Source organism: Mya arenaria, chromosome 12 (assembly GCF_026914265.1).
Source record: "Mya arenaria isolate MELC-2E11 chromosome 12, ASM2691426v1".
Lineage (NCBI taxonomy): Eukaryota > Metazoa > Mollusca > Bivalvia > Myida > Myidae > Mya > Mya arenaria.
The window spans coordinates 42370870-42382312 of record NC_069133.1 but is presented as its reverse complement, the minus strand read 5'-3'; the positions used below and the strand labels follow the sequence as shown (position 1 = coordinate 42382312).

The window sequence follows — 11443 nt, the reverse complement described above, 5'->3', positions numbered from 1 at the left end:
TTTTGACAACTTTGCTGCTAAAATAACATTTTAATTCCTTGAACTAGGACCTTGAAACTTCACAGGTATGTTATACTGGATCAGTAGATGAAACATATTTTTTCACTGTCAAATTATTATAGGTCAAGGCCACAGTCAATGCTGTTTTGACAACTTTAATGTACAATCATTAGATAACCACTTGAACTAGGACCTTGAAACTTCACAGGTATTTTGTCTGGATCAGTAGATCACAGCCAATAATGCTTTGAAAACTCTGCTTGTATAATATATTTACACTTCATATGTTTGATGAAATGGATCAGTAGATGGCATCTATCATTTCCAATGTCAGAGGGTTAAAGGTCAAAGTCAAAGCCACTGTTGCTTTTCACAATTTTATTCAAACAGTTACTTTAGAACAGTTTGATGCAGAAGGTCGCAGTGACCCTTATGTTCATGAATTCTCATGTAATCAATCACATGTTTCTGTCATAACACTAACTTGTTTTTCTCGAAGACATCCTATCGCATTTGCGGATCTAGCCTCCCCCCACCATTTCGAGTTTGAAATGGCTAATCATTTCTTAGGGGAGTACCCCAAACCCTCTTGCCAACTTTTTAAACCATATAAATTTGGTTCTGAGGGAGGGGTGCAAGTCGAAAGGATACTCACCTACTTTGCCTCCTCTCACGTCAAATCTGGACTCACCCCCGCATCGTGTGAGTGGTATGCAGCCGTTTAGTGGACACACAAAATGTCGATACTAGGTGTTACGTGATCATTCTGGTGCCCAGTTGACTTTTGCATGTAATTGCGCTTCAAGCCAACGTCTTATGGTCCCTGTCAAAAGTTTTATTTCATTTGTGTACTCATGTAGCCCTGTGGACGGAGCGACAGGAGACATCTCCGTGCGCAGCGGCGCTCGACCGGAAGTTGTTCTCCATCAGCAACCAGTGCTCGGTGGTCCTCGAGTCTCCCGGCACCCTTGCCAATTTAACCGGAAATAAGTGCACGTACGTTAATCTTTCGGATTTGTTATGTCTTTATTCAGTATATGTATATCACAAGTTGTATCTCGAATTAATTTTCAAACGAAGTTAGAATGGGGTATATTGGAGTCATTATAAGATTGGTTGATGAGTCGGTCTTCGGGTTGGTTGGTTGGTTGATGGGTCGGGCAGTTGGTTAGTCGGTCGTGGAGCAAACTACTTCCACATTGCTTTGGTGCGAGGTACATATGACTATGAATTGAATTAGAACTTAGCCATTTTTTTCCTGATCGATTGTCATCGTTTCAAAGACTTACCGTGCGTGTATGTATTATGTTGTGTGTACGGCTATGATACACTTTATGATGCATGTTTAAGAGGGATTGCTCTAATACTTGTTAATTCGTCTGTTGTTGTTTTTTTAGAGAAAACTATTGAGCTATTGTAAAAGCCTTGGTGTCCTTATTGGTGTCGAGCAGAACCTTTAATATTGGGTATACCTTAAAAACGATCAAGATATTCAAGAGATTATAACTTTGGACTCCAATACACTTGTTCACAGTGCCCCGTTTGTTTACCCAAATGGGACGCTATTGTTTATTTTTGCGATTGTAAATTGAAACTTTAAATACCTTTATCCCGTGGCAAAGCCTCTTATGGGGGTAGTAACCATTCTTTTATAGCTCTAGTTACCATATTTACCATCCTGTAAACAGCAAGTGATTTTTTTATCAGGTATATACAATGGATATAGGGGTTGATAAATAATATTGAGTCTTTTTGTGATAATGTTGGTATGAAAGTGAACCTTGAAAAATCTAAAATTATGGTTTTTAAAATGGTGGGCCTTTAAGGCAGTATGAACATTGGACATACAAAGGTGATAGAATAAAAGTGGTCTCCTTTTACAAATACCTTGGGGCATATTTACACCGAAGATATCGTGGTCGATGACAAAGGTCACGATGGCGAAGCAGGCAACAAAAGCTTTAATGAGCATCTTTTCATGTCAGAAGCACTTTTTTTTATGCCAAAACAGGCATTTAAGCTCTTTAATAGCATGATATTGCCAATCTTGTGTTATTCTGCAGAAATTTGGGGATTCCAATACGCAGAGAACATCGAACGTGTTCATTTTAAGTTTTGTAAAGATGTATGTGGACTTAATAAAAATGTGTCAAACTTCTTTGCACTGAGCGAAAGTGGACGATTACCCATTTCAATTACTTATAACCTTAGATGCATATCGTATTGGGAAAAACTTGTTCAAATGCTTCCAAACAGATATCCAAGACAGATGTACCTTCTGTTACGAAGTCAAGACTCGAACGGCAGAACAAATTTGGCCTCCCACGTAAAAAGACTGTTGTTTGAAAATGGTTTTGGATATGCATGGCTGGCAAATGACATTGGGAATACAAAGTTGTTCTTGCAAACATTCAAAACCCGGATTAAAGACTGTGCGTTACAAAAACTTCAAGCACAATAAACAATTCGCCAAGGTATTTTACTACCGTGAATTAAAAACGCTTTTAAATGGCGAACGTTATTTGTTTGTTGATATGCCAAGTATGTATAAACGATGTTTCTCTAATTTTCGCTGTTCTGGGCATCAACTTATGATTGAAAAAGGGCGTCATATGGATATTAGCCGTGAATATAGATATTGTCAATTTTGTTTAAACATGCGACATGTTTATTCAGTAGAAGATAAGTTCCACATGTTTTTGATATGTCCTTTGTATGATACAATAAGAAGAATATGTTTCCTCCTTCCTTATTGGCTAAATCATTCAGAAACTGTACATTTATTCACCAGAATTATGGCTACTGAAAATGATAGAGAGATTTTCATTGTAGCAAAATTGTATATGAATGCAGCAAAGTACGAGAAGAGTTCATGAAGGGGTTGATTTCCTAAAATTGTACTTCCAGTTTGTGTTCTATAACTGTTGTATATACCATAAGATTTATACAATATCATATGTTTTGTGTCTTATTTGCCATTGTATTATATTTACCACTTTTCACATACGTTTGATCAATTATTGTTAATGCCATGTAAAATATTAATCTCATGATAATAGTTTAAACGCTTCAATAATTTCATATATTTTACTCTTGAAATTACATTGTAAGTGTTATTTTCTTTGTGATGTGATTTGTTATTATCATGGATAAACATGTTATTATTATGTATTTTTAACACAAATCTGTCTGTATTTTTGGCTGGCGGCCTTTCATTACAAATAAACATTTGTATTCGTATTCGTATAGAAGGAAATGAAATTAAGAGACACAGTTTTGTTAACCCATAACATATCAATAAAACTTTTACGGTCATTTGACACCTGCTATAATATGTTTTTTTCAGCATGTTTGAAGTGTTTTACCAGTGCAGCTATAACTATATACCATCAAGTTTGCGGTATACTGAGTGTGAACGTCAACACACGGAATTACGTAAAGTAGCGTACAATAACGTCGCGAACGTGGCGAGCAACGTCAACAACGTCCCCTTACTGTCAGACTTCACAGACTGCGTGGGTAAGGAAGTTTTTCATTCTTTAATTTGTAGAAATAAGAAGATATCTGTATCTGGGGGTTTTGCCATGATTTTAGCTCGCCTGTTGTTGTTGTTTTGTTTAATTTTCGAGGTTTGTCATATGACGTCATCGTCGGTGATGCAAACAGCAAGACATTGATCGTAACTAAAATCGTAAAATCGGCATAGTGTTCTTAGTACTAGTGTATTTCCAACATATGTACAACACAGCCAATAAACCTGACTTTAAGAAGTGTCGTTGCTCTGCCTCGGTCTTGACCAGCTTGAATAATGGGCGAGTGTTTTATTCGTTAGCGGTGCTCTTGCTAAGTTTTAAATATACAAGTTTGTTGATTTTAAGATATGAATCTGCAAGATGACGCTGAAAATGATGTTTGATTATAAAAAAAGTATTTTACAAATATATATCTGTAAATGTTTAAATCAAATTGTTGATTGCCACCAATAACCAAAACAGTGAATAGATTGTGTATTCGCGATTCGGTCCACCAAAACTGTATTTGGCTTTGTGTATGTTTAGATCGGCCGGTGATGACTCCTGGTGACGTTTGTAACAGCCCCGATAAGCTGCTGGCTATCGTGGACACGCGCTGCTACCGGAAGTTCCGTCTCCTTACTGATTCCAACGTCTGTCAGTAAGTAGTCTCGCATATGGGATTCCAACGTTGGCTCATCCTTAGAGGTTTATATGGGACATATTACATCCACAATAGTATTTCATCTACTATCAAAGCTTTATATAAGGTTTATTTTCATATTTGGTCAATTTAATATTTTTACCCTATACGATGCACCATGGCGTGTGTCATTCCCATTCATCAGAGGTTTGATTATGATAAATATGTGTCACGGATAGCACCATCACTCTGGTGAACGAGAATGGGTGTGTGTGAGCATTTGGATTACCTCGGCCATTTCCCATCGAAAACAACCGATGATTTATGCCGGTACATCAGTAGAAGAAGTTCGTAAAATTTTAAATATAATTATTAATAATTATTGTGTGTTAAAGTGAGTTTTATACTACTTAGTTTTAAATGATTGCCAGTGCAGTGTAGTAGTTCAATAAATAATTAAGATTCCCAAGAGTAAAATCATTAAGTTTTAACTGCTAAATTGAAATTACTACGCCATCTACTTGCAGCGTACTTAAATATAAAGATTTCTGACATTAAAAACCGTCTATAAACATCCGAGGTTGATATCGATAGAAAATGGCCGAGGTGTTCCGAATGGTCTTTGAGAAGTAGTAAAACTAAGTTACTGGAAGCCTGCGCTGTGATGTTTTTACGATCATTTTAAATATGTACACATGTACTAGTCTATTGCTCTAGACGGGATTTGATAAGGGCAGGGTGCTAGGTCAGAAAGGGCACTTTTGATGCGCATTGAATGAGCCTTAATGGGGCACTTGCAAGGGCCAATGTTCATTTCATACGTAGTGTGTATGTGTTGTAATTACTTTAAATACTAATAGTTTGTATAAATACCTGAGCTGTTATCTTTACCTAAGTGTCAAAAGTATGTATATATTTTATTTTATACTTATTTCTGTAAAATTGACTTGACAATATGTCGAATAAATATCAAATATAGTTAATAATAATCAAAGAGGGCTCTGTCAAACAAAGGGCACAGCAGGGCATAGTAAAAAGGCAGCAGGATGCCGGAAAAGGGAAGCAATGTGCTCCCTCTGCTATATAGGCCGAGCTGGAGCACTTCTAGTAGAATGCCGAATATTATCGCATTTGTTTCTAACGTTACTGCGTATCTCGACGTCGACGTCAAAACGTACGAAGTTTGAAAAAAAACACAAGGTGATGATTACTTCTGAGTGTCAAATTTATAAGTATATACATATTTTTTTCTGCAGAATTCTCAGTGAGTTTGTATACGAGTGCAGTCCGTTGGTTCTCGGCCAGCTAGGAATTACATGCGCAGACGACAGTGTTATGCACGCACTGACAACGCTCTCTGACGTCATCAAACAAGCATACTACTTGGATGTTGGAAAGTTGCAAGCAGAGAACGAAGGGAAATGTATAGGTAATAAAACTGACTTTGGCGGGATTTTACCAGCAGTTCGTCCCCGCAGGGCGGGGATTTTACCCGGGCTTGGCTGGACCGAAAGTCAAAGTACCCGCTATTACCCGGACCTTTGGGGGCCGTTGTTACAATTGACTGGTGCATTACTTCGTTTAAAACAAATTCATATCAGCACCTGTGAACATTAACAAACATTCAAACTATGCGTTGTAGAGTTGAACAAAAACCGATGTAATAATTAATTTTTATAACACCGGTAACATATCGACGCCTCAATGGTCCAGCTATTAATACCTCGTCTAACAATCCAGAGGGCCCGGAATCGGATCCTGCTTTCGATCTTATTAAATTATTCCTTATTATTATATTTCTTTCTGAATTTTATGTATTAAATTTCATTTATTTCTAACTTTCATGCTTGCAAGTGTATTTCGAAAAAGAAATGAAACCTGTTATATATTTGATTACATTTAAGCTGATAATTGACATTTGGTTGGTTTAGGAGTAATGATGGTTTTTTGACGTTATACACACATGTTTGACTCTTGAACTACGTACGTATTTAAAACATTTAAAATAAACTTTTACGGTATATTGACGCCAGCTTTAATTCACTACTTTTGACGTTATACACACATGTTTGACCCTTGAACTACGTACGTATTTAAAACATACTTTTACGGTATATTGACGCCAGCTTTAATTTGCCCCTTTTGACGTTATACACACATGTTTGACCCTTGAATTACGTACGTATTTAAAACATTTAAAACATACTTTTACGGTATATTGACGCCAGCTTTAATTTGCCCCTTTTGACGTTATACACACATGTTTGACCCTTGAACTACGTACGTATTTAAAACATTTAAAACATACTTTTACGGTATATTGACGCCAGCTTTAATTTGCCCCTTTTGACGTTATACACACATGTTTGACCCTTGAATTACGTACGTATTTAAAACATTTAAAACCAACTCTTACAGTATATTGACGCCAGCTTTAATTCACTACTTTTGACGTTGTACACACATGTTTGACCCTTGAATTACGTACGTATTTAAAACATTTAAAACCAACTCTTACAGTATATTGACGCCAGCTTTAATTCACTACTTTTGACGTTATACACACATGTTTGACCCTTGAATTACGTACGTATTTAAAACATTTAAAACCAACTCTTACAGTATATTGACGCCAGCTTTAATTCACTACTTTTGACGTTATACACACATGTTTGACCCTTGAATTACGTACTTATTTAAATATTTAAAACCACTCTTACAGTATATTGACGCCAGCTTTAATTCATTTTCAGATAAATCACGATTGCAGCAGGCAGGAACGTTGTGAACGGATGACATACTGTGACTTGCTAGAAGCATGAAGCATTTACATTTGCTCAAAAATAGTGCCCATCTACTCCATGTATCAACGTGTTCATATTATAATTACATTCGAACCCCGTTGGCTCGAACTCCCAGGGATCGGCGATAATACTTCGAGCCTCGGAAAAATCGAGCCAAGCGGGAATGCTTACATTTAGTATAAAGAAATCGGTCCTTTACATAAAGTTCGAGCCAACAAGGAATTCGAGCCAATCGAGTTCGAGCCAACGGTGTTCGACTGTATTGAGATGTACCTCTGTGACACTGTTGGAAGTGTATCAGCATTAGACCATATCAATGTTATTTATCCTTGTCGTTATGTCCAATATATAGCATGTTATAAGTAATAGTTACCGCAAACACTGCTCGTGTTATTCAAATGATACACGAGCGCGAAGCGGGAAGGTGAACTCTTAATCACGAGGGTTGTTGATGGAGTTGTAATTATTTTGTTCCATATGTTTATGGACAGCATTTAGTAAGTAGTGTGCGTATAAGTGAATAGCGTTGGGGGTTTTCCGCACGTTAGTTATTGCACGGTTAAGCTCCGCCTACTTGGTTACCGTTCCGATAAGGGGGATTATGTATAAATATTTAACTATAAAACACCACCAATTAACTTATTATAGGCATTGGTTATTCGTAATTTACGATTCGTTATAAGCATGGTGTAGCATTTAGCTTAAACGAAACGCATGAGTATTTAAATGTATGAAGTGTACGTCCAGGCGGTTCGTACATAAGCGTTAAAGATGTCCGAATTTTACTCGTGGCAATCGGTCATGGGCTCAAACACTTCATTTTCATATCCTCCCGAAATAGTCACCATTTGTTTCATCCAACAGGACACGGACTAGATGGTGATTGTTATTCTCTCGTGTTTATTGTGAGGATCATACTACACCATGCTTAACAATATTTCTTTATTTGACGTATAACACATTATACTGACGTGCATTTGTGTATTTACATATTCCATACCGCCCTCTTCAAGTGCCGAGTTCTCTTTAGAAAGCCGCGTAGCAAAGGAGGGAGTTTAATTCTCACAGTGTGCCTGTATCGGTATATAATAATTAATTGTCTCCGTCTCTCTATATGGAATACCATTAAGTGCTATAAAGTTAAAAACTTTTTTAAAAACCGTTTGGCCTAAATAATATGTTTGTTTCCGGTTTTCAATCCCCAAAAAGGATTATTATATAAGTCGGAAAATCTTTTCTTTTTTGAACATTTTTTTATAAGCCATTTTTTTCGGGATGTTTTTCTGTTACCAAAAACTAAAGATATATATGCTATAGATCATTCAGTATTGGCATCGCTGGTATTATTAAACCCCGAAAATACTTCATTATAAAATTGTAATTGATTAAAATCAACCAAATGAAAAAAAAGACTTCTCATTGACAACTAATAAAAACGTCCAGGGTCGGGGCAAAAATAGGGTAGGTCGGGAACCGGAAACAAACATATTATTTCTTTACGCCTTAGTTTGTATACTGACTATATATATATAATAATATTGTTCATAGTATCGTTGCATTTGTAATATATTTGTCTAGAATGTTTAAATTATGCTTCATACTTAAACGGATTCAAATGTGTGTTTTTTGTATACATGTTCATAATAACCATTCTTGCAAATTGTCTTACCGAATTGTATTTTTGAAAATGTACATATTTAAACCATATGAACTCATGTAAGCTTGTAGCTAAATACAGTTGTCTTCTTTAAAGTTTGCATGCCGTACTGTTTACCGTGTCGACACAACAATATGTTCGTTGTACACTAAGATTTACAGGGCACACTATAGGTTGGTGCACTTTTTCAGTTTTAATGTATTATATTGTTTATCTCCTTTAACTTGAATGATTAAATAAAACAAAGTGTGTGATAAGTGTACAAATATCAAATAATTAGCGATATTTTGGCGTTTCATTGTCTAGTGACCACGTAGCTATTAATTGTTATTTTTTTTAAAGACTTGTACTTTTAATCTGTACACAACTCGTATGTTGTTGTTTTGATTGTTTAGGTTAAATGAGTTATAGATGCAGTCTCACAAATTGACCGATTCGACTTTTTTGTGTCTCAGAATCAGCTGATTTGGGCAGCAATCCATTCAATTCAGTCATATAGATAACTTACAATAAACATATCATTGTCTGGTAAATGCTAATATCTCATTTTTCTTAAACGTTAGCAAAGCTAAAAGCCATAAACATTAGGTTTCGATGGTAAATATGAAAACTGCTATCTGATCTTTTGTGAGCAGTCTTATCACTGGTTTCCTGACCTTTACGCATAATTGGCTCATTCCAAGAATATTATATCAGAACGGTCAGTCTGTGAGAGTGCAAAACGTAGATCTGTGAACTGCAGCTTTAAACATATTAAATGCATTAAAATTAAAAAAAATATATGTTTCGCCACTGATTGATTAAACAAGAGAAATTCAACAAAGTAACTTTATTGACAAAGCTTAAATAACAGCGAGAAATTATATCGGTTACGTATCATCAGATAATTCCATAGGTTACATTCAACTAACATATTACTGGCGTTGCATCAACCTATAATGTGCCCCTTTAAGTGTTGAATGGAATGCTCGTTCAAGTCTACAAACCTACAAACCATGTAACATATATTTCTAATTGAATAAAAAAAAACTGAGTATGCCAAAATGTACGTGTTCTGAAATGACCCCAGCAATAGTAATTGCTGATAACATAATTCTGGAAATTGTATAAAGCTTTGAGGTAGAACCTCTCTGTATTACATATTAATTTATGTCTCAAAACATTCAGGTAAACTCATGCAATCATCGAAAAACTTAACGTTATTTTAGTCAAATTTCGTGTTAACAGTTTCTTTGTTCTGCTAGTACTATTTCTCTATTGTATTGTATTGTATTGTATTGTATATATATTTATCATTGTATTATGACTCTCGTATTTCATATTATTTTCTATATACAGATTTACAATTATTTACAGTATTTTTATTGTTATAAATAAATTATTGTTAAATTAAATACTATCTATTCCCTCATTAAACATGAGGCTGAAATAAACATGATTAATGATTTATTACGCATAAAAAATTCGTCAACATGTATGGATTTCAATAAAAAAAACCTGCTCGAAACTGTTTTTCTTTCTTCTTGCTTTTCGGTTTAATATCGAGTTGAATCAGTGAAATATCAACAGTGATATTTTCATGTTAACAAAGCAGTGAAATATGAACTTCTTTTAAAAGTATTTGTAGTTACTTCCCTTAATTAAAAAACTGAATAATTCACTCTCGAAACAGCAAAGTTTGTCAAAATTTATTTAAAAAACTTAGGAATACATTCTTATTTATTATAAGATAAACACATCTTACCATTTAAGTGAAATTAGACTGATTTCTGACAGTGAGTGTGATTGACTGCCGTCAGAAGATGGCGTAAACTCTGACATTGTCGACACATTCAACTATCGGAACTCCTCGGCCAATTTCCATCGAGAACATCCTCGGATGAATAAGGCACATTACACCAATCCGGAAGTGCCTCCTCATTGATACACGCCTTATTTCTGTTAATTAACATACTGTATGACAGTGGACCAAAGCATGGTTTTACCGTCTCAAACCATTGGCTACCTTCCTTATCTATAGGTTTTGAAGCTGAATGGTTTGTGATTTCAAAAACAGGCTGAATATGCTGGATCTACTTCATCTATTGTTTATAGTTAAAACCAATGGTGAATTGCTTACGAAAAGACAGATCTTCTTTTAGCAGCCAGACGTATTTTGCGGATAATTATAGTATTTCAAATCATCAAGAAAAAAAACGCTGGAAGGAGAAATATTCCGAAGAGCTGAAGGTAACCTGCAGTATCCTCAAGGTAATTTATATAATATGCGTTCTGAGCTTGGCTTGATCCTCCGATATTATCTATTTCTGAACTATTTTCCATGTAGTCTGGTATGGTCATTCCTTTCAAGTAATGCGAGTGTAACATAGCAACACATGTTCCACTCCAAATCAAGGAAATCGTCGCGGTACGCTGTGATTAAAGTGCCCTCGCCCTATGTGGTATGACGAACAACAGGACTCTTAACCGTGAGGGAAACCAGAATCCAGTGGAGCCAATTTGTTTGAAATGCTTTTAAAAAGATGTGCGTGAAGTTAGTATCGTAGCACCGTATCACCATATCACCGAGGCGATGCGGTGCTAGCACCGTATCACCATCAATCAATACAATAAGAGAATTAATCTCAAGAAAACATGTAAGACTCGTTCTCGCAGAAACGAGCAAGGGGACCATAGGGACCTATGTCACTGTGTAGCCGAGACCTGGCCCTAGCTGATGGCACATGTGAATACCCTAGGATTTTAGGCAGGCTATGCGGGATACGGACATGAACTCGATTCCCAATGCCAATTTGGCCCATATTCAGACACTGTTATGGTGCGGATG

At 35.9% G+C, this 11443-nt stretch overlaps 1 protein-coding gene across 1 annotated transcript; it reads left to right on the top strand.

Moving 5' to 3' along the window:
• The first annotated feature begins 551 nt into the window (after positions 1-551).
• On the top strand, positions 552-7581 carry LOC128210709 (uncharacterized). The gene is made up of 6 exons (XM_052915062.1): positions 552-702; positions 861-996; positions 3347-3519; positions 4059-4173; positions 5412-5584; positions 6909-7581. Exons 1-6 carry the CDS (start codon positions 552-554, stop codon positions 6941-6943), a joined length of 783 nt encoding a protein of 260 aa, XP_052771022.1. The 3' UTR covers positions 6944-7581.
• Positions 7582-11443: the final 3862 nt, after the last annotated feature.

Bases quoted from the DNA above. Each gene is read 5' to 3' on its own strand.
- LOC128210709 (XM_052915062.1), top strand. From the start codon at position 552: ATGGCTAATCATTTCTTAGGGGAGTACCCCAAACCCTCTTGCCAACTT. The intron at 4,174-5,411 runs GTAAGTAGTCTC...TTTTTTCTGCAG, and splicing joins ACTGATTCCAACGTCTGTCA to AATTCTCAGTGAGTTTGTAT. The intron at 5,585-6,908 runs GTAATAAAACTG...ATTCATTTTCAG, and splicing joins GAACGAAGGGAAATGTATAG to ATAAATCACGATTGCAGCAG.